This window comes from Eriocheir sinensis, chromosome 56 (genome assembly GCF_024679095.1).
Source record: "Eriocheir sinensis breed Jianghai 21 chromosome 56, ASM2467909v1, whole genome shotgun sequence".
NCBI lineage: Eukaryota > Metazoa > Arthropoda > Malacostraca > Decapoda > Varunidae > Eriocheir > Eriocheir sinensis.
Genome location: NC_066564.1, coordinates 2,336,196 through 2,363,756, shown reverse-complemented (window position 1 = coordinate 2,363,756; position 27,561 = coordinate 2,336,196). Strand labels below are relative to the sequence as shown.

General features: G+C 47.4%; 1 protein-coding gene across 1 annotated transcript in view; it reads left to right on the top strand.

Moving 5' to 3' along the window:
* Positions 1–27,561, top strand: part of LOC126984114 (uncharacterized) — a 105,286-nt gene that overhangs the window by 7,727 nt on the left and 69,998 nt on the right. The window contains exon 4 of the mRNA XM_050837499.1: positions 1,185–1,277. Coding sequence (XP_050693456.1) covers positions 1,185–1,277 — 93 coding nt within the window. The remainder of the gene's footprint in view (positions 1–1,184; positions 1,278–27,561) is intronic.

Sequence of the window (27,561 nt, the reverse complement as noted above, 5' to 3'; positions counted from 1 at the left end):
CCTTTTAATATACGGGCGACATCCGTTTTTCGACTATCACCACTGAACACCTGCAGCCATCCCGACAGGTAGATACCCCCTCCCCCCTCTCTCTCTCTCTCCTCCTCGTCTTTTTCTCTCCTACTTCTGCACCTCTTCCTCATTTTCTTCTCCACCTTCTCCGCGTGGCGCTCCCTTTCCCAAATAAAGAATAATAGCCTGTAAGATTCACACCTTGAAGGCCCTCGTATCTTTTTTATGCATGCAGTTTCCAGAGTGTGGCGGCGGTGGTGGTGGTGGCGGTGGTGGTGGTGGCGGCGGCGTCGATCGTATGGTAACAATGGCAAGTGGAGATGACAGTCCGAGGCGACGCGTCATTTCACACACGTTACCGAGCTCGCCGCTTCCCAGTGAGTAGCAATTTGGCGCTAGCAAACTCAAGGTATGTAATTTCGTGTGATGTCATTATGTTTTTTTTTTCTATCGCTCCGCTTTTTTAGTCTCCCGCTCTGAATGTTTCTTTGCCCATTCTGCAGTCCGTCCGTCCGTCCCTCGTAAATCAGTCCGCTGCCCGATCACATTTAGATTACCTGGCGGTGGCCGGCAGCGTAATTCATGCCTGGTTAATTTCAGATAATGTCAAGTCTGATCACCTGTCGATCATCTTCCTGTGTTGTCAACCGGAGATCTTTTTAATACCTTATAAATTAGTGATAATTTCCTGTGTCTGCAGTAGCGGGGCGGCGTCGAGTTACCACCGCTGCGGCGCCGCCACTCCCCGTCAGCCACTGGAGGAGGAGGAGGAGGAGGAGAGGGAGGGGGCGAGCAATCACTAGGGACGAGGCTGTATAATCAAGAAGCTGCCATTTTGCTTCTCTGGCTACCTGAGACACTACACACCTGTGGTAGGCATCCCTTCCACCCTCTGCCTTCCTCCTCCTCCACCTCCTCCCCTTCCTCCTCCTAACAGAGCACTGCCTCCAATACCCTGCCTTTTCCTCTCCTTTAGATCAGCATCAGCCAAACCAGCACCCTCTCTTTCCCTTTCCCATACAAGCCGAGGCGCGCGGCTCAACACCACCGCGACCAAACACACAAAAAAACACTAATAATTATCCTCCCACAACCGCCAGCAATACCACCGCCACGTCATCACCATCACCATCATCACAAGGACCCTTCACCGTCACCACCTCCGCTGTCAGCCTCTAAGCCCATCATCACCACCATATTCACAGCGGGCATCACCAGCCCCTCCAGCACCATCAACAGGAGGACTCAGGATGCAACTTGGGCAGGTAAGTAGCACATTAGACAATTACCTGGAGACGCAGCTGCCAATCAAGGGGCTTCCAGGTTGTATAATTTATCAAGGTGTTCTCTAGGGCCGGAGGTGATGGTAGCGGAGGAGGAGGAGGAGGATGGTGAGGAGGTGGCGAGGTGCTATCCCAGAAAGAAGGAGGAACACACAGGTAAGCTACACGCACAAAACGGGAAGGTGTGCATGCATCTCACCTGGAATTTGAGAAGGTGCGAAGGAGGAAAAGTTAATAATAAAAGTTTGATATTGTCTGTGATCACCTGAGGGGCTGCACAGGTGAGTGACGGCCAGACCCGACCACGGCACAACACTCCAGTCTCCAAGTGACGTCCGCCCTCCCTCGGCAGCGCCCTGGCAAACACACGCGGTTGTATTGCCGTCAAACCCACAGAGAAAAAATGGGAAGATAGAAAAGGTAAAGAGCGAATAAAAGGAGACATTGAGAGTATACAGAAAGGGTAAAAACGTAGCAGGATAGAAGTCATGTGAAAAAATAAACTGAGAATGTACAGAAAACGTGAAAATAGGAAGATAGAAGAAGTAATGAGAAAAAGAAGACATTTGGACAAACCAGAAAAAAAGGTAAAAAGTAAGATGATAATAGAAGTAAGCAATATAAGAAGAAGACATAGTATACAGAAAGGATAGAAAACAGGAATATAGATAAAGGATTATAAAAAAAGAAAGAGATTACAGAATGGGCAAAACAGAGGAAAATAGAAGCAAGGAAAGTAAAGTAAGAAAAGAAGACATAGAGTATACAAAGAGGGTAAAAAATAAGAAGATAGTGGAAATGATGTAAAAAAAAGAGAGAAAATGAAAGCGTACAGAGACTCTCTCTCTCTCTCTCTCTCTCTCTCTCTCTCTCTCTCTCTCTCTCTCTCTCTCTCTCTCTCTCTCTCTCTCTCTCTCTCTCTCTCTCTCTCTCTCTCTCTCTCTCTCTCTCTCTCTCTCTCTCTCTCTCTCTCTCTCTCTCTCTCTCTCTCTCTCTTTTCCTTAGTCCTGCAAATCTCTGTACCTCCCTCACCGAAGTCTCCTCCTCCTCCAGCTGCTGCGAGTGAACAGAGAAGCTCATCAGTGCAACACCCTCGCTAATCCCCTTTAGAGGCTTGACTGACAGCTTCGCGATAATTACGACAGACCGACACGGAGTTCATTTTTTTATTTTTTTCAAGATTATCATGGAAGGACTTTTGGCGGAGACGGTGAGTGTGCAGATCGCAGGTAATACGTGAAGGTTGACTTACCTGTGTGTGTGTGTGTGTGTGTGTGTGTGTGTGTGTGTGTGTGTGTGTGTGTGTGTGTGTGTGTTTGTCACCTTCCTCATTTTCTCCTCCCTCCTTGGGCAAACACACACACACACACACACACACACACACACACACACACACACACACACACACACACACACACACTTTCCTGACAGTGGCACGTCATGGTGATCAATTTGTCTGTTTGTTTATTTATTTATTTATTTATTTGTGTACGCGACGTGTTTATGCAACGTGTGAGGGAATGTGTAAAGTATCGTGTGCGTGTGCGTCAGTGTGTGTGTGTGTGTGTGTGTGTGTGTGTGTGTGTGTGTGTGTGTGTGTGTGTGTGTGTGTGTGTGTGTGTGTGTTCCTTCAATTCGACCGTTCCCATGTTCCCTCAGCAGGCCTTCCTCTTTCTTCCTCTCCTCCCCACCCTCCTTCATCCTCTCCCCCAGGCCTTCCCCAGGTAGTTCAGCCATCCGGGGACAGGTTTCTCAAGTCACCCACCGGCGTGTTGCATTTTATTACAGTAAAAGTGAGTATTCATCATTTTAGCATTTTTCATCAACATTCCACTTCACTATCTATATCAATATCAATATCAAAACTGTGTCTATATATTTTTTATAACTGATAATATTGTAGTGATAGGTTACAGGTGCGTCTAATTAACAGCGGAAAAGGTGAGAAGGAGAACAGGTGAGGGAGACGTGGCTCTGTGCGGGAAATGTTGAGAATGTGGGCAAAAAGTCACCTCATTAAGCCCTTCTTACCCCGCCGTGATTGGTGATAATCCTGATAATTACAGAGGAAGAGGCGACCTAAGTCTGTGTTTTCTGGCCGGCTCCGTCAACACCTCAGAGTGAAGGAAAGTTTTTTTTTTTTTTTGTGTGTGTGTGTGTTCAAAATATCACAACACCATCAGCTTATTGTTATTTAGCATCTTATATATTACTAGCATCCACATAACATCCTACACTTTAGTTTCTACACTCAGGCATTTCCTTTATGTAAATTTTCCGGTCTATCTATCCATCCATCCGTCCGTCCGTCCGTCACTAATCCCATAACTCACACAGCCGGATGGGGACTCATGGCACAAAAAAGAGGAAAAAAGAGAAAAAAATATCTTGGTAAGTTCAGAACACCCTCGTGAGCACCGACAGGATCTCTTGCTGGGAGACTCAAGGGCTTGCGAGAGTCTCCTAGGAAGGCTGGATATTAAGCTCTATTTCCGGCGGTAACAAGGGTCATTCTCCGGCAGCAGCGACGAGCCTAATTAACACCATTCTTCAAGCCTAACAAGCTCACAAGAGAAACGAGAAGGGAGAAATTACTCGGTCGAGAGAGTAAATTCTGTAAAATATACTAATTTCTTACCACCCTCTCCCCACCCCGAGATTTGAGGGAGGTTTTCACGATATACGATGTTGTTGCCTCTCTCCCTCTCCCTCAGTCTGCCGGGCGAGGGAGAGTCAGGGAGACGAGTGTAAACGCCGCCCAAGCATTGTTGATATAAATGGAAGTCATCGAAGAGCATAGAAGCAATTGGGTGAAAACGACCGATGGCTTTTATTTTACCGCATAGGAAGCAGCTCAAGGGCAACAACATAAAACAAAAAAATTAATAGCCCGCTCAGCACTGATCCCTCGAAAAAAAGAGAAAATGAGTGGCCAGAAAAGAGGTCCATTTTGGAAGGAGAGGTGTCTTGATACGCTCCCCTTGAAAAAATAATATAACAACACTTTGCGGACCGATTTTGAAAGCTAAAGATATACAGGATACCCAAAATGGATCAATTATTAATCAACAAACCTTCAGACAACAGTGTTTCTTTCAATATAACCCCATAATTTGACGCATAGCAAGTTGGATGATTCTTTACTCAGAACAAAAATTATTTTCCACCCAGTCCAAGTCTAGAATCATTTATGAACGTTGTCTATTATTTTAACTTATTGTTGGTTCAAAACAGTTTACTAACCACAAAGAGACGTGTAGGGATTGAAGAAGGAGGCGCGAAGCAGATGGATGCCAACTGTCAGGCGGTGGACAGCCGACGCGGAGGCTTGAGCAAGGAGGCCGGAAGTTGATGCGTGTAGCTATTCTTTAGGGATGGCGAAGAATATTCCCTAATTCACACCTTCACAATAAGTATATTTACGGATGTCTCGTTAAGGTGCGAACTTCATACCAGCAGACACAGACGTACAACTAACACCAAGATTTCGAGATGGATTGAACGCCATCACCTGCGCCTTGCAATCAAAGAACATTAAAGAAAAGGAAAACCCTCCTCATCTTGTCTTATCTTAATTCACGCCTACCTGAAGTTACCTGAATGTCCTTTAAAGGTATATGATTCACCTGAGATAGGACTTCCGTACCTGGGCCAACTGCACCTGAGTTATCCTTGTACTCCCCCCTTCCCCCCCCCTCCCACCCATCATCACTTGTCTATCACCTGAGCCTCGCCAAGATCACCTGCCTCCACCTGTGTCAATAAGATCTCGTCGTGTGCAGCGTAATGGAGCGACGCCGCCTAATGACCGGAAGCTGCGGCGCACAGGTATATCCGAGACATCACCTGGCCAATTATCATGTCGAAGGGTCCTCATCAGCCGCCTTGATAATGACAACTACGGCAGGCTGACCACCACCACCAACACCATCACCACCACTACCATCACCACTACTACTACTACTACTACTACTTCTACTATTACTACTACTACTACTGCTACTCAGTGTAATACTGAACCAAGTAATTTTCACAGTAAAAAAAAGAAAAAAGGTGAAAATATCATATCAAAACTATAACTGTTCTCTCTCTCTCTCTCTCTCTCTCTCTCTCTCTCTCTCTCTCTCTCTCTCTCTCTCTCTCTCTCTCTCTCTCTCTCTCTCTCTCTCTCTCTCACACACACACACACACACACGGCAGCGTTGGTAACCCTGCCAGACCCTATACGGCGGGAGGATCGAAGAGGATTTATAATTATTAGTGTGTTTCCGTTTCCTCTCTCTTGTCATTTTCATATGTGAGAGGTGTATGTGTGTATGTACGTGTGTGTGTGTGTGTGTGTGTGTGTGTGTGTGTGTGTGTGTGTGTGTGTGTGTGTGTGTTCCTCACAATAATTTCCGATGATGGGAACGATGATGAAGCTGAAGAGAAGGGGAACGCGAGCGGCAACAAAGGCAAGGATGATGATGATAATGATGATAGTGATGATGATGATGATGATGATAATGGTGATGATAAAAAAATAAATAAAAACAATAGTGAATGATAAGAAAAATCGATAACAAAAACAACAACAAAACAAAAAAGCTATAACAAACAACGAAGACAACAAACAGACTAAAGATCCAAACAAACATAAATACACCCAAAGAGAAAATAAAATAAAGCAATAAAAGTTCCTGCAGATGTATCATATTCACAAAAAAAAAAAAAAAAAATCCCCGTGCAAAAAACATCCATTTACAACAATATCCACATCACACCAGCGGGGAAACATAGGGTGGGGAGGGGAGGGGAGGATGTGGTGGAAGGGGGAGAGGGGAGGCTACTGTTGGAAGGGGCGTGAGAGTGCATTGGCGGGGGGGGAGGGAGACATAGGATGAGGAAGGAGATGTGGGCGCATGGGAGAGAGGGGAGACAAAAGAGGGGTGGTAATGGGTGTATGGGTGGGGTGAGAGAACAAGGGATGGGTGTTAGTGGATGTATGGGGTGGGTGGAGGGCCAAGGAAGGGGTGATGGTGAATGTATGTGGGGTGGAGGGGAGATAGGAGGGGTGGTGGAAGTTGTATGGATGGGGTGAGATAACAAGGGAGGGGTGTTAGAGGATGTATAGGGTGTATGGGGAGATAAGGGAGGGGTGATAATGGGGTGGAAGTGGATATGGGGAGGTGAGGGGTGTAGTGGACATGTGGGGAAACAGAGAGAAAGGGGTGTGTAAGCTTGCATGGACGGGGGGGGAGGGGGGGGAGGTAGGAGAGTGCAAGGGGGGGGCGTGAGGGCGTGGCACAGGTGTGAGGGGTGGCGCAAGTTATGACCGGCTAATCAGGGCAGGTAATGACAAGGGTGGGGTGGGCGGGAGGGTGGAGCCTCGCCGCCGCCCGTGACATTACCTTCCATCATTAATATGCAGTGAGGGCGGTGAGGGGCGGGGGGAAGGGGGGGACGGGGGCTTGTTGCTGACTTCCCTTTCACACACCTGGGTAATATGCTCCTCCCCCCCTCCCCCCCCCCCGATACAGGCCCCGTCTCCGTATCACTTTGTCTACATCTTCTACACTCCACATTTCTTCCTCCCTGCCGGTTCCCTCCACATCCCCTTCCCATATCTCCTTCCCTCTCTTATTCATTCTCCATCTCTCTCTCTATCCACCTTCCACATCCCTTCCTCCCCTCCTCCTCCTCCTCCCAGCATCCTCTCTCCAACATCACATTTGAGTCTCACACTTCCCCTTCCTCCTCCTCCTCCTCCTCCTCCACCTTCCCATCTTCACCCACTATCACTTCCCCTTCCTCTCTTCTCACCACATTTCACACCATCCTTGCCCTCTGCACCTCCCTCTTCCTCTTCCTCTCCCCTCCCCTTCTGCATATCTCTTCCTCTCGCTCTCCCTCTCACACGCCCTGCTCGAGCACTGATGTCGTAATACGCGTTTTAAAGCATTGATGGGTATTATCTTTTTACGTTCAGGTTAATGCGCATGATCGGACTGTTACCTGTGGCACGCAAAGAGGAGAGTCATCATCTAACCGCCAGCTTGTGCAGTCATTTTACTTTTTTTGCGTTAAACATCCTCACAGAAGCATATCCTCCACACACACACACACACACGAGCGCAAACACTCCACTCCTCACGCACGCGACAATACTCCTACGCCGCCGCCGCCGCCGTCACCTTCAGCGTCAGATGGCTTACGTAGGGAGAGAGAGAGGGGATGGAAAGGGGAGGAAAGGGAGAGGGAAAGGGAAAGAGTAGGTGAAGAGGGAGGAGGAGGGAAGGGGAGAGAAGGGAAGGGGAGATAAGTGGGGAAGGGAGTAGAAAGGAGGCAGGGTAGGGAGGAGAAGAGGTGAGAGAAAGGGGAAGAGGGGAAGGAGGGCCAGAGATGAGGGAGAGGGAAGGGAAGGATGGGGAGGGGAGGGGAGATGGGTGGGCATGCCGTGCGTACCCTTCCTCTCTTACCTATCACCTCTTCCCCATCTCCCTTCACCTCCTTCTCTCTTATCCCCGTCTCTCCCCTTCTCCCTTGCCCTCCCTCTTTTACCCACCACCTCCTCCCCTCCTCCCTCTTCTCCCTCTCTCTTCACCATCACTTCTTCCCCCTTCTCCCTTTCCCTCCTCCTCCCCGCCTCTTCCCTTTCCCCAAGTCCTCGTTCACTCTCTTCCCAAGCACCTTCCTTCCCTCTCTCTTTCCCCACCACCTCCTCTCCTTCTCCCTACCTCTCCCTCCCTCTCTCTTCCCCACTACTTCCTCCCATTCCCCCATCCTTCACCCCCTACGTATTGTCATGAAGGGTGAATTTTCGACCCCCGTCCACACCCACCTTGACCTTCATTCCCTCTGTGCTACGCGGGCCCTTCATGACACAGTGACCTTTCCCAGAGCCTTCGCCCAACGCCCCGAGGTTGAGGCAGGGAGGGTCGCGACGCACGTGCAAGAACTAGCCCGTGACGAATGTTCTTTTGGGTGCTGTGTGTGTGTGTGTGTGTGTGTGTGTGTGCTACTGACTGTTGGTGTGATGTGAATATTGTTGTAAATGGATGTTTTTTTGTTTGTTTTTTTACGTTTTTTTTTAATCTTTTGTGAATATGAAGCATCGACGGAAACTTTTATTTTTTTTTCCTTCGAGGTGGATTTATGTTGTTTCTCAGTGTTTTTATTAGTTTGTTGTGTCTTTGTTGTTGTTACCTTCATTATTCTTTTTAGAGTTTTTTATTGTTGCTGTTGATGATGTTGATGATGATGATGATGATGATGATGATGATGATGATGATGTTGTTGCTGTTGTTGGTGGAGGTGATGATAATTATAATAACAATAATGATAAAGTATAAATAATAACAATACTAATAAAATAAAGTATGCCTGAAAGATAGATAGATAGAGAGAGAGAGAGAGAGAGAGAGAGAGAGAGAGAGAGAGAGAGAGAGAGAGAGAAGCATAAACAAAAAAGAAACTGAGTAAGAAGTTGACACCATCACCTGGCAAAGCCCTCACATGAAAACACCACCACCACCACCACCACCAATACACCCACCCCCTTCCCCACCACTACCCCCAACCCCATCACCACCATCGCCAACATACCTCGTGTAACACTAGTAAACGCCGCCATAACTCAGCTTGGAAAAAAAAGACCTAATTAATTGGCATCTATCTTTCCACGAGCGATAATTTCCTTGGATATACGCGAAGTGAAGAGGCGAAGAGCAAGAACCGAAGAGGGGGGGTAAGAAATGAAGGGGCGGAGGGCAAGAACTGAAGAGGTTGAGAGAGGGCAAGAACTAAAGGGGCGGAGAGAAAAAAAGAACTGAATAGGCGGAGGGCAAGAAAAGGCTGGCGCTCGTTTTCTTTATGATTTACACGCAGAGGTTTGTTTTTTAAAGTCTGGCCTTAAAAAGAATCTCTCGTTAATCGCTGGCTGGTGGAGGTGGAGCAGTCAATACGTCTGCCCTGCTGTGGAAGGTGGAGAAGAGGAGGAGGAGGAGGAGGAGGAGGAGGAGGAGGAGGAGCATCTATCACTGCCCCTGTACACCACCACCCTCGCCCAACCCAGTCATCGGAGTTTTTGCTCACCTGCAGATAACCTAATTCCTCCCTTTACCCCAGTTATCTCCTCGTAAATTCTTCAGGGCAGCGGTGGTTGTTTGTTCTGGCGGGGCGGCCGGCAGCTGGGAGACTGTGCGGGGCGAGGGGCGAGGCGGGGCAGGCGGGGCAGGGGATGGGGCGGGCCACATGGTGCTGCCCTCGGCGGTGCGTGAACAGCAGGCGGAAAACGGTGCGAGAGACACACAGCAGGGTAGTCAATTATATTTACAGAAAAAGGTGACGTAATGAGGCTATTCGAGGTCGGTACATAGCAGGCGAGCATCGACTGCGAGAGTGCGGCCGACGAGTCAGGTTGCGTAAGAGGCTCAGAAGGAAGACTTGCGATGCTTAACGGGGTGGCCAGGGCAAGACACAGGGGAGTGGCGGGGCCTTGTATACAGGAGGTCTGGCGGTGGTGGTGTGGGTCGTGTTGAGGCGGGCACTGCAACACCAACAAACAGGCAATGAAGAGGGTATCTGCTGGCACGGTGGCGGCGGTCAGCCCTCAGTTAAGAAAGGCACGGAGGGGATAATTGCACCTAATTCACACATCCTCCCTGACACACCTCCTGGCCGCTGGTGGGAAACATACGACACTGATTTCTGTGGTTGCGTCTCTCACAGTCCCAGGTGTCCACAGGGCCGACACTCCCCTCTGCCGTGAGACCCCGCGTGAGCCTTAGGGACACGGCAGGCGGCAGGGGCGGGGGCGTTGCGGCGTCATGAAGGTCAGTCAATGGTGCCATACTCGATTAAATCTTCCCCCGACATGATGACTTGCAGGTGTGTGATCGGAGCTTCGGCGGCGTCCGTGGAAAGTGAAAGTAGCCGTCCGTATCGTCTTCCCGCTCGTGACTTATATAACGGACGGACCGAAAACAATCCTCCGTAAATCACGAGCACTGATGGCGTGATTACCTAGCAACGCGAGCATGAACGTGCGGTCCGGTCACGATGGGAACGCGTCTGAGTGGCTGGCTGCGCGACGTTCATAGTGCGTCGTAAACTTTAAGCGACTCCCACTCTTGTGCCGGGGAGCGTTAAGGACATTTTTTCCTCCGCGGGGACAATTAAAGCCTCGTTCATTGTCGCAGAGAGAAATATATAATTAAGAGTATTTTGTCTCCCTTCCCGGGGCAGGTGTGTCGTGTACATCCTCCGCCCCCCTCCCCCCGCCGGGCTCCGATACCGCGCCATTACCAGCGCTCTAATGGAACACGCACCGAGGTGGTTTGTGCGCTTCATTTGCTTAGACTGTCACATAATTCATAGCCTGCACATTTCACACGCCCACTGACTCCCCGTCACCCACCCAACCCAGACACCCTCCACCTGTAATCACCTGTGCGTACACCCACACCCACACCCACCCACCTTACCGTCCCCTCATCCCCGCCACATACACTTCACCAACCTCACGCCTTCCCCGTCCTACCTGTTCCCTTTTCCAGACAGGACCACCAGGTAAGACGCCACATATGGGGAGGGAGAGGCACTTCACGCCAACACCTGACCAGTTTCACATAAAAGTTCCCCGGTCCAGTGTTTCCAGAGCAGTGACATACGCGATGATGGACCCCGCCGCAGCCCACCAGTCTTGTATCACTGGCCAGACCGCCGCGCCAAAACGATGTCCAGGCGATGCGGGTTCTAAGGAGGAATGTGTATGACTGAATACGCGGGATATTGAGTCTTGTGTCTTGGTGTGGGATGACGTTGTTTTGCCGTGAGATAGGACTGAGCGTTGCATGTGGAGAGTAGATTTGCTTTGGTGGTGTTACCGTGGTTCTGTAGCAAAGGCGATGTTCACAGTACCACTTTTCCGGAGCTGAAGACGTTGTTCGTTCGTTCACCTCGCCCGTCCGTTCCCTCGTTCGCTCTTCCCCACTCACGCCAGAATTAAAATGAGGGTCTTGAGCGAACGTAATTGCAAATTCTGCCGCAAAATTCAGAGCAAAACAAAGAAGTATCTTTTTTCCCTATAATTTTCCAACGAAGCTGTGTTCACGGATTTCCCGAGGCGAGGCGGTGAGCACATTCCTACCGCGGCAACATGCGAGCCAGTGAGTAAGTCAGCGCCGAGAAGAGAAAAAAGAAAAGTCGTAGTGGTCGTTCACAGAGGCGACTGACACGACAGGAGACTCGCGACTGACAACCCTCGCCAACCCCACACACACTCACACACACAAACCAAGGGAGACGACAGCTGACGCATCAAGACACACATTCACACATACACACACACACACAGCAACCAAGCCAAACGAAGCAGTTACCGAGATGAAGAAACGGGCGCATGAGTAACCAGCCGAATGTGTAGAGGCAAACATGAGGCGTGTACGGGACAAACAGAAGGCGCGAAGAAGTAGGCAATATGTGCACACAGGACCCGACTCACGCACCGTACCCTGTCCGTGCACACGCCCCGACCACCCGACCGTGAAGGGGACACACTCTCAGAAGCGCAAATGTGGCCACATCCACACCGCGACTCCACCAGGAAGGGGAGGAGGAGGAGCGGGTGGAACGGAGGGAAAGAGGAGAGATGGGTGAATTAGAGGATCTGGTGGGAAAGCAAGAAGAAAGAACGGGAAGGGAAAGTGAGAAGAAATGAAAGGAATGGAAAGAAGAAAGGAGAGAACAGATAAGAGGAGTGGTGGAACGGAGAGAAAGAGGAGAAATGATTGAATTAGAGGAACTATAAGGAAAGTAAGAAGAAAGGAGAAGGAAAAATAAGAGGAGTGAGTTAAAAAAAAGCATGTAGTGTTAGAGGATGGGATAGAAAAGGAAAGGAGAGAGAAGGAATGAGTAAAATATAGGACACTAAGGAGGGGTGAAAAGGAGGAAAAGGGAAGAGGAGGAATTAGTAAATAGGGAAACTAGAGAAAAGGTAGAAAGGTAAACAAGAGGAAAGGGTTACAAAATTGGGACGGTAAAGGGAAAAGAGAGAGGTAAGGTGAGGAAGAATGGGAAGTAGAGGATAGGCAGGAAAAAAAATAAAGGGAAAAAAATGAATGAATGAAGAGGGAGGAAACCAAAAATATAAGAGAAAAGGAAAGAGGCAGACAGAGAGGGAAGGACGGAGGAAAAGATACAGGGAAGAAAGAAAAAGCATGAAGCAAACGAAACAAAATAAAAAAAAGACGTAGAAGAAAAAAATAATAAAAAGGAAAAAAAAAAAGAGAAAAAATAGCTAAAATAAGAGGAGAGAAGAAATGACTGGAGCAAAAGGGAAAAAGTGTGTTGTAGGAGAAAGTGACATGAAGAGAGAGAGAGAGAGAGAGAGAGAGAGAGAGAGAGAGAGAGAGAGAGAGAGAGAGAGAGAGAGAGAGAGAGAGAGAGAGAGAGAGAGAGAGAGAGTAAAAAAAGACTTAGAGAACAGCTGAAGATGTGACGCCTAAGACCGGAGATCCTTGAGCCTGGGGTAGGAAGGGAGGGAAGGAGGGACAGAGGGATGGAGGGAGAGAGGGAGAGAGAGAGAAGGAAGGAGAATAGATGAAGGGCTGGAAGTGAGGGAAAGGTTAGGATCAAAGAAAAAAAAAAAGGCCAAATAACGTTGTAAATGTAAATCGAAACCTGAAGAATAGAAGGGAAGTGGAAAGACGTGAGGGAGAGGAGTGGGTTAATGGAGGGAGGAAGGGAGGGAAGATGAGAGGGAGGGAAGGAGAGAGGGAGAGAAAGGGAGTGGGAGGGAGGTTTGGCTGGCAGAGGCGGTTTGTCCTTGGCTATGTAGTGATATAGGCAGGTAACACGACTCTCTCTCTCTCTCTCTCTCTCTCTCTCAAAACAACAATAACAATAACAATACTACTACTACTACTACTACTACTACTACTACTACTATAATAATAATAATAATAATAATAATAATTTTCGAGTACTAAGGGAAGCAGCCAAAGTGTCCCACAGGTGTTTTTGATTGCTACGGATTCAGGTTAATTAGATGCGTGTGTGCTTGTGTGTGTGTGTGTGTGTGTGTGTGAGAGAGAGAGAGAGAGAGAGAGAGAGAGAGAGAGAGAGAGAGAGAGAGAGAGAGAGAGAGAGAGAGAGAGAGAGAGAGAGAGAGAGAGAGAGAGAGAAACCGACAGACAGACAGAGAGACAGAGACAGAAATGATGAACCCAAAGGAACAGAGCACTAACAACCACGAACAACTTTTACAACAACAACACAACACAGCAACACACCATTCCTCATCACCTCCACACAGTGCCACACAAACGCGAGTGAGACGTGGCACTTCCGCCAGCTTTAGGGGGGGGGAGGGGGCGGGGGACAGAGGACGGGTGGCACTGTGACCCTCCCAACCAATTAAAAGCCACCAGCATCCCGGGAATCAATTCTGACCACTAAGAACCGCACTGGCCACTCCCGGACCAATCATCAGCTTATCCGGAATCCAAGAACTCCCTCACAGCCAGCCAATCAGCGCCACGCAACAAGTGTTTTCGGTATTCTCTCCTCCAATCACAGGTCCTCTCACGCACCCTCCCTCAGCCAATAGGAACCCGGGATTAAAAGTTTGATTATTAATGTCTCGTTTTCGATGGAAGAGTCAAAGCTTGCGGGTCTTGATTGATGCAGAAGCTTGTGTCCTCCACCTCCATCTTCGCCTCGTCTCATCTCGTCTCGTCTCCTGGGTCTCCAATCATGGCTCACTCCCTCCTCCCGCGGCATTTTCGATGGAGGAGTCAAAGCTTGTGGGTCGTGACTGATGCAGAAGCCTGTCCTCCACTTCGTCTCCCCTCGTCTCGTCTCGTCTCTTGGGTCTTCAATCATAGCTCCCTCCTCCTGCCGCTCCCTGCTTCCCCGGGCATTAGCGTTGCAGGTAGACGCTTCAGTATTTATGGCTGGGTGTGTCCCTCACGCTCCATCGATGAGTCGCCTCGGTTATTGAATCCAACAAAATATTCATAGCGACTCGTCAACACGTGTTCATCGGATTCCAATACCACGGGGACGAGTTACCTGCCATCAATCAGCCGCAGCCCCCAGGTGTGTGTGTGTGTGTGTGTGTGTGTGTGTGTGTGTGTGTGTGTGTGTGTGTGTGTGTGTGTGTGTGTGTGTGTGTGTGTTTGCAAGCTGCACTAACAAAGGCAAACTTTCACACTCAAGAAAGTCATAATTCGTCGCTTCAAGGAACGTTGGTAGAACAATTAAGTTAAATCAACACAGGTAATCAATGCAAGGCTCTTAAAAGTGAGTTACGTTCGCTGAGTCAACACAAACCCAATTTATGTATGATGTACGTCCGAAGTAAGAAGAAACTCTCTCTCTCTCTCTCTCTCTCTCTCTCTCTCTCTCTCTCTCTCTCTCTCTCTCTCTCTCTCTCTCTCTCTCTCTCTCTCTCTCTCTCTCTCTCTCTCTCTCTCTCTCTCTCTCTCTCTCTCTCTCTCTCTCTCTCTCTCTCTCTCTCTCTCTCTCGACAATGACGGACTCGCTTTTTTCCCTCATCACGAATCGTCCGGGTATCTCGGAAGAAAAAAAAATGTAGATGATAAGGGAGGAGGAGGAGGAGGAGGAGGAGGAGGAGGAGGAGGAGGAGGAGGGAGAGAATGAGGGAAGGAAGGAAGAAGTGAGGGAAGGAAGAACAAGAAAAGAAACAAGAAAAGGAGGAGGAGGAAGGAAGGAAGGAAGGAAGGAAGGAAGGAAGGAAGGAAGAAAGGAAGAACAGGGAGAGTGGAGGAAAAAGAGCAAGAAAAAGAGGAGGAGAAAGGAAGGAAGGAAGCACAGGGGAGGAGGAGGAACTGGAGGAAGGAAGCACGTGAAGGAAGAAACTTTCCTCCCACGCCTCAATCGGAAGTGGGAGGTCACGTGACAACGAGACCACCGTAATGAGGCTGAGGGACATCTGTCATGTGAGGCGGGGGGGGGGGGAGGGGGGGACCAGGTGCAAAACAGAATAAAAAGTTCCCGTGATGAAAATAAGTGACCTTGTACAACACTCTAATTAAGGAAACCTGTTCAATATTGCACCTTCAAAAAACTTATCATTATTGACCTTTACTGATTTATTTTGGTATCCTATTCAGCGGCGTGTTACAGTTGGATTATTAATGTTTAAATAAGAATAAGTATAATGTAACACAAGAGTATGTACCGTAATGGAGATGAAACGTATATTCCAGTATTGAAATGGCTTTCGTGTAGTTTTTTTTATACCTTCATTAATTTTACAATCTCTTTACCAGTCTACCTGTCTAATTATCTATCCACTTATCTATCAATCAAGCTATATCTCTCTCTCGTATTTGAATCCACTAAACCCTTCATGCTGTTTGATATTGATATGTTTCGAGTCGAGGCCAGATTTCAACCCAGCAGTTCTCTTTCTCCAACAGTTTTCTTTTTTCTAATACTACCTGCATTAATTTTACAATCTCTTTACCAGTCTACCTGTCTATTTATCTATCCACCTATCTATCAATCAAGCTATATCTTTCCCTTGTATTTGAATCCACTAAACCCTTCATGCTGTTTGATATTGATATGTTTCGAGTCGAGGCCAGACTGCAGCCCAACAGTTCTCTTTCTCCAACAGTTTTCTTTTTTTTAATACTCCCTGCATTAATTTTACAATCTCTTTACCAGTCTACCTATCTATTTTTCTATCCACCTATCGATCAATCAAACTATATCTCTCTCTCGTATTTGAATCCACTAAACCCTTCATGCTGTTTGATATTGATATGTTTCGAGTCGAGGCCAGATTGCAGCCCAACAGTTCTCTTTCTCCAACAGGTAGTTCACACCCCTGCCACTAGGTACACCCAAAGAGGCGTGAGACCGAGAACATGGGGAAAAGGAGGAGAGAACTGACAGAGAAAACATCAACAAAACATAATGAAGGAAAGAAAATTTTGACAAGAAACAGTAAATACAGATAGTGAGGTAAGTTCCCTCAACCTTAAAAAAAAAAAAAATTCAATACTTCAGATAACAACTTAAAGAGAGAAATTCGTACAAAAGAAGTTCTTAGTAATATCGCTGCAGCTCGACGCCAAATAAGCTTATCAAAACCGTGAATATTAATAGAGTAAACATGTTGAGATATAGATGATTACGTTATCATGAAGGAAATATTATTCAAAATCTTAGGTAAAGCAGGAGTTAGTAATTACCCCCCCGTCTCTATTATTACTGAAATCAGCATGAAACTGGATGTAAATAATGACATATGGACGTACAAAAATCGTTAGCATACATTTACTACGTACATATCCCCTCTTATTAGCGTTTAGACTTTAGAGGGAGGGTTACTGGTGCAGAAAAGCAAGGTATAATTTCCTCAGGTGAGTGATATTAACAGCTGCTAGGTAATTAACATGGTTGCAGGTGAGGTGAAGCCAGGTGTTGAGGGTGTACCTGTGAACTTCCTTCCTCCCTCATATCTGTCCCCTGCATCTATTAACTCTATTTACTTTACTCCTTTTCTTATTCACCCGCATCTTATTCTCGTTCTCCTCCCTTCGCCACGTTTCCAATCACCTTTCACTGGCCTTACCGTGCACACCTTCACATAACCCCCCACCTCCCACCCCACCAACACACACACACACACAGCCAAGGAGCCTTCAAAGATCTAAGTCGGTGGCGGCCATTTGCAAGCGCCATGTTTAATTGTGTGGCCTTTTTGCCTCGGCGTCTGCATGGCTCAAAGTGTGATTCCGCGGGTAATTCCAGAGTAATTTAGCGGATGGAGGCCAGCCAGTCCGCGAGCCAGTGGGGGACCTCGATTCTCCGCTCATGTCTCATCCATACCGCATATAATTATCATCACTATTATTATCATTATCAGTATTATCATAGTCATTACTGGTAACATTAATGAGTCTATTCATTTTCATTTTTGTTTTGGCCTTACTTGATTTTTACCTTGAGAGAAAATTGTGTGGATATGAGAAACGTGAGTGAAATTAAAATGATAAGCCTAAGATACTGAAACCAGCGAGGCGTGTGTAATGTTTTTTTTTTTTTTTACAGTAAAGGAAACAGCTCAAGGGCAAAAAAAATGAAAACAATAATGAAAAAAAGCGCGAAAATCAATCCCCCAATAAAAAAAAAAAAAGAGTTAAGAGAAGTGGGCAAAAGAGAGGTCAATTTCGGGAGGAGATGATGACACGTTTAAATAAATATGACAAGCTGGAAATTTGCTTTGGGGGAAATAACCAATGTTAGCTCGTGAATACAGACTAGTACGATGTTAAAGCCAAAAAACTACTGGAGCGAAAAAATGGGTAAGCTGAGACGTAAAAAAAGAAATAAAAGAAAACCAAAATAATGATATGGAGAAGGAACTAAACCTTTCATTTTTACGAGCGTCACCGTTGTCTTGTTTTCTCTTGTGTGGGGCGTGAACCTCTCCACTATTCTCTCTCTCTCTCTCTCTCTCTCTCTCTCTCTCTCTCTCTCTCTCTCTCTCTCTCTCTCTCTCTCTCTCTCTCTCTCTCTCTCTCTCTCTCTCTCTCTCTCTCTCTCTCTCTCTCTCTCTCTCTCTCTCTCTCTCTCTCTCTCTATCTTTTTTTTTATATTTTTTGCAACCGCCTCCATCATGTGACATTTACCTGCTTTCACGAGTCCCTCTACTCACGTCCACCTGTTCCCTCACCTGCCTCCCCTCACCTGCCTCCCCTCACCTGCCGCCCCTCATCCCCAGACACCTCTACCACTTCTATCTTTTCCCCGGTTCTTTCCTCCCAAGCACAAGCCAACATTCCCACCAATTCTTCAAGCGCGAGGGAAAAAAATAGCTAGAAAAGTTTCGGTCCCGCTAAATAAGAGACGCAAAAAAATAAAAATCACCTGAAGATTCTAATACCGGCCGGTGAGACAGACAGCATACCTTACCTGGGGGAGCCCGTGCACGTGAACCAGGAACACCAGGAACCTCGCATTACGTACCTGAAAAGACCAAGAAATACTGCGTCAAGACCGACACTAACAGATCGTAAGTGTAACGGTGACGGACGAAAACACGCCCCGATAATGAAAGAGTAATGACGGACAATTGTGATTTGCGTCCCCCCCTCGCCTGGCTCCCACCGTGACCAGCAGCACCAGCACCTCCACTACCACCATGACCATTCCCACCACCCCCATTACCTCCCCCACCACCGCCATGACCACCCCAACAGTAGCATATATAATAATAGCCGGAAAGAAAACGAAACACGAAGGCCATTCAGTATTTTAGTCGCAATAGATCGTAGGAAGTCTTGAGGCTGGCCGCGGGTCGTATAAGAAGAGAACACTCCCTTGGTAACTCGACTTCCGCACCTCCAAGCACGACAAGCCGTTACCTGGTCCTCAGTTCCCTTGTTCTAAACCTTAAAGTCATCCTTGAACCACTGCTCGTTACATGGGCCTGGCTACTTTTATCTCCCATAGCAATCTTATAAACACTTCTCTGATGCCACTATAGCATCTAGAATACTTAATCCTATTCATGAAGCAACGACAATGAGGTTCGAACAATGTGCCTTACTATACTTTATTCCATCTCAAGTGACACCAAATACGAGAAACTTTAGTAAAATATGGAAGCTCTGTTGGGTGCCCGATCTCCAACAGGTTTTGCCCAGCCTCCATCGGGTTAGGGCGCAATGCTCTTCCTGCATCGTCTGTGGGAGGGACTTCTATTCTGATTGGTTGTCTCCTGAGGTGGCATAAACCGTAGCAACTGAGAATGAGAACCCTTAAAGTCACCCTCGAACCCTATTTGTTTACTCTGGTTACTTTATTTTTTATAGCAATCTTTTAAACCCTTTTCTGCCGCCACTAAAACATCTAGAACCTTTATTACTCCTCTTCATGAAGCAACGACATCTATGCAAGTACTACCTCTCGTTCTTGTTTATTTTGTTGTAGCAACGTATAACGGGCTTTTTTTGTTGCTGGTTTTGTGTTTTGTCTCTGAGCAGCCTCCCTTGCCGTAAAAAAAAATAAAGAAAAAAGAAAGATCCCCTCCTACGGCAGCTTTTAAGACCTACACATGTCTGGAGCTCCGTCTGATGCCATTAAACAAGCTAAAATTCTGGTGGCTGTCCGTGAAACCGTATCCGCACGTCTCCGAAGCCCGTCTAATGTCCCTGAATTATTGTTGTCTGCGGCCGCGCCTCCCTGCCTGGCCCTCCTGAACCCTCCTGACCGCTGCCTCCCAACACGGAAAATCTCACCTTACCACGAGAAGATTAGGAAGTCATAAATCAAAATTAAGAGTCGTTTTTATCATTCTCTCTCTCTCTCTCTCTCTCTCTCTCTCTCTCTCTCTCTCTCTCTCTCTCTCTCTCTCTCTCTCTCTCTTAAAACACCTTCACGGTACCTCACAACTCACCTCATCTTTCCTGTCACCTCCCTCCTCCTCCCCACACCTTCCCTCCTCCCACCACCCACCTCATTTCACTTCCTCACATTCCTCCTTTCCTTCCTCCTTCCCACACTCTCCCTACACAATAAGGCAAAATGGGTGGTCCAAGGTCCATCATTGTTATAAATCAATCATAAACACACCATAAATCAGCGTAATTCAAGAGAAATGAGGTGACACGGGGAAAAAAAAATGTCGAGATTCGTAGGAAGAACATTTTTGGCCGCTTCCGTGATCGTAGCGTTTCTGGAGGACTTCAAACACTGCATGGAAAAAGGATGTAAAATAAAAAGGAGGGAGGCAAATACCGCACGAGGAAAAGAAATATACCGAAAAAAGAAGTGAAGTAAGTGATTTTGGAGAGAGAGAGAGAGAGAGAGAGAGAGAGAGAGAGAGAAAGCTATAAGAGGAAAGACTTTTGAAGGACAGTTAGATAGTGGTGGTGATGGTGATATTGGTGCATGGTGGTGCTTAGTGGTGTTAGTGGTGGTGATGATGGCTAGTCTTTGGAGGGGGGATAGTTTGGTGGTGGTGGTGGGGGGGAGGGGGGGAGCGGGAGGGGTTCAGTGGCTAGCGCGGCTGTGTGTGTGAGTGTGATTAGCAGCTTACATTTCCTTAGGCCACAGAAATTTAGGTCGTCAACTCTCATAAAAAAACATAATGTCATGTACTTAGATTATAGAGTCACGGGAATCACACACCTACTTACTCGACTATAAAGCGAGACCTGTGCGACAAAACTGCTTGATAATACGGTCGGTAGGAATGAAAAGGAGCGGCGAAAAAAAAAAAAAAAAGAATCTGGGATATATCGACCGTCACCGCGACTTTCATTTCCTTTGCAAAAAAAAGAAAAAGAAAAAAAAAAGTACAGAAAGGCTTAAGGTACCGATGTCGAGTTTTTTGACTGTAAAAAAAAAAAAATAGTGGAGGGAAAAAATAATGATGGGTCAAAAACATTATATTCGATTCACCTTCAGTCCCCCTTCAAAACTTGCGTGAATAGGTATTGAACATGAATATCTACACGCAAAAAGTATTAGTGGTATCAGGAGAAGAAGGAACAGCCATGGAAGGATCAGGAGGAGGAGGAGGAGGGGGAGGAGGGGGGAGGAGTAAGAAGAGGTCGAGGAAGAAGAAGAGAGAGAGAAATGAGGAGGAAGGAAGAGAGGAATGGGAGGAGGACACGAAGGGGGAGGAAACGAGGAGCCAGACAGGGAGGAGAAGGAGAAGGAGCAACCATAGAAGGATTTGGAGAAGGAGGAAGAGGACGAGGAGGAGGAGAAAGACAAGAAGGAAGAGGTCGAGGAAGACGAAGAAGAGAAAGATGAAAAAGAGGAAGGAAGGAGAGAAAGTCAAAGAGGAGAAGAAGGAACTGAATAGGAGGAGGAGGAGGAGGAGGAGGAGGAGAAAGACAATAAGGAAGAGGTCGAGGAAGACGAAGAAGAGAAAGATGAAAGAGAAGAAGGAAGGAGAGGAAGTCAAAGAGCTGAAGAAGGAACTGAAGGAGGAAAACGTGGAGCGCAGACATAAAGAAATGAGGAAAACGCAGAGTGGGCCTTGTCCCCGGGGTTATAATTCTCTGGTGACGATCGGAAAGCGTCTGGAATCCCTTATTATCGACCAGCGAGCGCTCTGAATCTCTTTGGATTGCTTTTTCAGACACTTCGAGTCCCTTCACCCCATGACGCGGAGTGTTTAGCGGGGAATGGACGCGGAGACACCTCACCCCTGCAGCCCCTCCACCCCCCATCCCATTCTGCAGGCGAGGACGAGGGAGAGGAGGAGGTGGAGGCGCTGGTACTGCCGCGGACTCACACAGGGATCAGTCCGCCGCACCAAAACATTACTGACACCTTAATACCCGCGTGAGTCCGGCTTCAGCTTCTTACAAGTTCTTCATCCGCGAGGCTTCAAGTTTTATAAGTCGGCGGGTCCCGGGCGGCACGGGTTCCCTCCTTCCGGGGCGGCCTAATGCAATGCCCCGCGTGTTGGTGCTCTAATGGCGGCCACGCAACGCCCTCCTCCTCCTCCTCCTCCTCCTCCTCCTCCTCCTGGTGGTTGCAATTTAATTATCATCTCCTGGAATACGCGAGCAGGAGGATGTTAAGAAGGAAATTACACTTTTTTTCCTGCTTTTTTTTTCTCTCTTCGTGGGGGATAGGATAGGTATGTAGCAGCTTGGTTAATGAACATAAAAGCAGTAGTAGTAGTAGTAGTAGTAGTAGTAGTAGTAGTAGTAGTAGTAGTAGTAGTAGTAGTAGTAGTAGTGGTAGTAGTAGTAGAACCGGTGGTAGTAGTAGTAAACATTGAAGAACTCCCCATAAAATAATTAAAATAACAATGAGAACAACAACAACAACAACAAAAACAACAAACATAAAGAAACAAAGGGCGGAGGAGGAACTGCACCGCTCCCAAAAACTGTCCGCTAATTATTCCCAGTCCGAGCGGCGGCAACACGAGGAAACTTAACTATATTCATAACTAAAACAAAACAAGACTAATTAAAGTGAAGCGAGGCGGGAGGAGCAAGAAACAAAGAGCCTACAGGGACCCACGCGCCGAGGAGGAGGAGGAGGAGGAGGGAGAGACAAGACCTGGTTCCTGTGTTTCAATTAAGAGAAAACTTCACTAATTAGCGTCTAGGGAGTAACAAGACGACTTTCTTTCACACTATTGTTGCTTAAAGTGTTGAATGTACGTGTTTGTTTTCTTCTTTTTTTGTTTTCGCTGTATAAATATTAAATCCTCCCCCCCCCCGCCCCCCGCCCCCCACTCCCCCGTGCTGTCTCGTAATGGGTCACGCGGATCCCTCGCCTAATTATTAAAAGTGAGGGAGAGCTTAATATCGTGTAATTGGTGGTTGGTAGGTTCTTCTATTTCTTTTTTTTTTCATCCTTTTTCACCCTTTTCCCATCACTCTCCCTCCTCCTCCTCCTTCTTCTCCTTCATCCTTTACCATGATTTCTCTTTCCATGGTTCTGATAAGGTGTGAGGGAGTTGTATTGATGGTGGTGTTGATGGTGTTATGTGGTGGTGATATTGGTGGTGTGGTAATTGTTAAACGGCTCAATCGCACACCACAAGGCAGTACCAATCCATATAGTACCACCATCATCACCACCACCACCAACACCTTCATCACTATGCCCTAACTAAGACCGCTCACTACCAACATCATCATAACCGCAATCGTTAACCTTCATTTAACATCCCCTCTACCACTACTCCGAACAATAACAACAACAACAACAACAACACCTCCACCACGATGCCCCAACTAAGACCACTTCCACCAACCTCCATTCAACATCCCCACCACTACCATTACTAACCTAAACTACCTTAACACTTAAAGCATTCAATACCTAAGACCTATTACATTACTAACTACCACCACCCCTAACAACAACAAGAGCAACACTATACCACAAATAAGACCACTAAAACCACAACCAGAAACAGCAACCATCATTCAACATTCCCTAAACCCCCTAACAACAACAACAATAAGAGCTAAGTACCGACAACAAGAGGCGCCTCCCAAGTGCGCCTATACGGAGGAGCGGAAGAAATACGAGAGGGAAAAGTTGAAGCAGTGGGAGAGAGAGGGTGAGGGAGGCGGCGGCGCGGCGTCACTCTATAACCTTTGGCCACGAGTTGTAATTTAGGCTCTCCAAGTTACTCCAGGTGCGACCCTCCTCCTCCTCCTCCTCTTTTTCTTTCCTCCTCCTCCTACTCCTTCAGCTACTTCGACTTCTTCTTCTTCTTCTTCTTCTTCTTCTTCCACCTCCTCCTCTTTTTCCGTTATCCTATTTTCTTGATTTCCTTTTTTTTTCCTCCTTTTTTTTACATATTTTTCTTCCTTCTTTTCATCATCGTCGTCCTCCTCCTCCTCCTCCTTCTTCATGTTTCTTCTTCCTCCTTTTCCTATTTCTTCTTCTTCTTCTTCTTCTTCTTCTTCTTCTTCTTCTTCTTCTTCTTCTTCATCATCATCTTCTTCTTTTTCCTCCTCCTTCTGCACCGCCTTCATCCTCTCTTTCTTGTGAGTGATATCTTGCTTATTCTTTCTCATATTTCCTTTTCTCCTCTTTTTCGCCCCTTTTTTATTTTTTGCTTTTTCCATCATTTCATTTTTTTTGTTCTCCCTTCCTCCTCCTCCTCCTCCTCCTCCTCCTCTTCCTTCTCTTTCACTTTCTCCGATTTTACTCATACCTTGCTTACTCGTTCCTCTCTCCCTTTTTATCCTTCCCATCCTCTTTTTCTCGTTTTGTAATTTTCTCTTCTCCCATTCTCCTCGTTTTTTTCCTTTCTTATCTTAAACTGGCATCTTGTACATTATTTCCTTCTTTTCTTATTTTTTCCTCTTTCATTCTTTTTTTAATTTTCCCTTTTTTTTTCAATTCTCTCCTATGCGTCTTCCTCCTACACCTTCAAGAATACATTGCTTACACTTTCCTTCCTATCTTTTCCTTTTTCTTTTCTCATAATTTCCTTTTCCTCTTCCTCCTCTTCCTCTTTATCAGTTACTCTCTTCTTACCTTATTAACTTCTTCTTTACTACGATTTAATTTCAGTCACTTGCTTCCTTAACATGCACTCGAACACACACACACACACACACACACACACACACACACACACACACACACACACAGGTAAAAAAAAAAAAACACCGAGAGGGCAACAAACAATCCACATTCCATCTCCCTCCTTAGGAAAAAAGGCGCAACGGTAAAGAAAAAAGGAAAATAAAAACAAGAGGGAGACAAAAAAAAAAAGTCCTGCCGCATCTCCTTTCATCGGCGCCCCTGGACACCCTCGTTAAGGCGGTGCAATTAAACCCGGACGCGGAGGGCAATTAAACAATAAACCATCGGGCGCCGCGGCCTCCACCGGCGAGGGTGTCGGGGAAAGGCTTTTATCGCACTCTTTACTACGGCCCAGATAACACCTATGGTCCCTCCTACCCCTCCTACCCCCCTCCTTTTTACCTCCTCTAGTCCCCCTATCTATCTCTACCATCCTCACCTTCCCCTACTTTGCCTAACCTTGAGTCCCCTTCCTTCTCCACCTCCCCTCTATTCCCTTTCCCATTGTCCCCCTATCTTCCTCTAGCATTCCCCATCTTCCCCTTCTTCGCCTACCCTTCAATTCGTTGCGTCTGACTCCCTCTTCTTTACCTATCTCCTTCCCTCCCCTCCTCTCCCTTTCACCTGCCTTTACCTAGCCCTGCTCTCCCCTCCTCTATTCTCCCTATCTTCCTCTATCACCCCCGCCTTCCCATACTTTACCTTACTGCCTTCTATCCCTTGCCTCTGACATTCTCTTGTTTTGGTACTGCTGAACTATCCCCTACCTCCCCCCTGCCCCCCCTCGCCATCCTTCCCTGGTGTCCCTATCCTTCTCTACCACTCGCTTCCTTCCTTACTCTGCCCACCCTTCAAGCTCCTTCCTTTAAGTCTTATGTCTCTCCGTTTTGGTCTGTCTCCCCCTCCTCTCCCTTGCCCTTCCTCCCCTTGCCTTCCCTTCCTTCCCCAGCTCCTCCCCACCAGCCCTTCCCTCTTACCTGCGGACACCTGAACACATCTGGGCCACCACGAAGTGTGCACTGCCTGTGTTACACCCAAAGTGATGGGTGGAGGCGCCCTGTTACACCAAGTCTGACAATCCGACAAGGTTTAGTGGACACTCTCACACACACGGAGCCATGCAGGGTGCGGGACTCGGCCACGCCCCTGCCTTGAGGGTCACTCACTCTTTCCTTCCTTCCTTCCTTCCTTCCTGTCTCGCCTCGCACTCCCTGATTAGCGTCCGTCGCCTCCCGGAGCTCCTCGCCGCATCAGCGTCTCCCGCAGCACGTTCGCTAAATCGTCATCGAAATGTTGGTGGCTCACTCAAGCAGCTTCCGCCCAAGCAGAAATTTTCCGCCACTAATGCACACTGCACTTAGCTTTCCATTTTTTAATACAATTTGTGGCGTTGCGCATCAGCCCGAGGGAGGCGGAGCGGACGGGCGAGACAGATAGGACTCCGCGCCACGCAGCACGCCGCCTCCACTCACTGTCCACGGGAGTTGTCGAGGAGCTGCGTGGATCAGCAATAAAACAGCCACTATCGCGAAGCGTTCGACGACAAATCCCGAAGGCGGATATCAGTTGGGAGCCCGAGGAAAGACGAAAGCTGCCACCACGTGATCACTCGAGCTGCTTAATCCCGCGCGGCATTAAGTCCTGATGCCACGATAACATTTTCCATGACATGTATTTTCTCTAAATATATCTAAACTTATTTAAAGATTGTGAGGGTCTTTTTTTTCATCTGATAATTCTCGCTTGATTTCAGCAGGCGCATTAACGCTCGGCTCTGACTGGCTGCAGACGTGTGTGGGCGTTTGTAAATACCTGACGAAATGGACTCCGCAAACGCTCTTGACGACAGTGATCACGGCAGCTGCGCGGAGGAGGACGATGACATGAGCGCGGAGAACGAAAACTACGAAGGAAGAGAACATGAGTATTTTGGTAGACGAGGACGGCAACGAGACAGGAACAACAAAGAATAGGAAAATTACGACAAGAATCAGGAAACAAAAGAAGAGACGCAGAAGAAAGAGGGAAGGAAAAGAACAAGGAAGATGACGAGGATGAGGATAGGGATGAGGGTATAGGAGGAGGACACCGAGGAGGAGGAGGGATAGAAGGTGAGGCCGTAGCTAGAGGAGAGGAAGGGGCAGCGGGGCAAAGACAGCAGGGCCTCCCGACGCACAGAAGACGCGGGTGGGCGCTGTGTTTACGCCTTGCCGTCAACAGTGCTGCGCTAACACTACGCCCACGGCATTAAGGCGGCCCACGCACTAACCCGGCAGGAGGAGGAGGAGGAGGAAGAGGAGGAGGATATACAGGAGGAAGTGAAACGTGTAAGTGGTATTCTGTGATTCATTACCAAACAGGAAATACAGAATCTTGGGTGAACGTGTCGGTATTAATGATAAAAATGTCCATGGTGGGAATACAAGCGTTACGTTTGTGTCCCAAGATGGAGGAGGAGGAGGAGGAGGAGGAGGGAGAGAGATAGGATGAAAACTGTAAGTAGCATTTTGTGACTAATTAAGAAACAGGAAACATAGGATCCTGGGTATCTGTGTTAAAGATAAAAAAAAAAGTCCTCGGTGGATATGTATTATGATCGTGTCAGGAGGAGGAGGAGAAACAGGAGAAAAAGTGTAAGTAGTATTTTCTGTCTAATTGAGAAACAGGAAACACAGGATCTTGGGTGTCTGTGTTAATGATAAAAGAAAGGCCTCGGTGGATATGCTTGTATTATATTCGTGTCCAAAGGAGGAGGAAGAGGAGGAAAAGTGCAAGCAGTATTTTCTGTCTAATTACGAAACAGGAAACACAGGGTCTTGAGGGAGGGAATGGGGGGGGGGGGGAGGGGGGGGGGAATACGTGTCTGTGTTAATGATTAAAAACAAGTGTCCTGGTTGGAGATACATGTGTTTAGTTCGCGTCAAGAGGTGGAGACGGAGATATGCAAATAGGAGCAAGCAGTGGAGGAACGAGGGAAAAAAAATCGATGAAATTTCAGGTCAAAAAAGCGACCACGATGAGGAGGATGTGAATTAATGAGCAATAATTAGGCGGGCGAGCGAGCAACACCTGTCAGGTAATACATATGCAGCGAGCGAGGTTACGAGATGATAATTTCGAAGCAGCACCGAAGCACACGAAGCAAGAACGAACGAAACACACACACACACAAACGTTTCGTATACACAAGCAGAGGGCGAGAAACGGGAAACATCAGGAG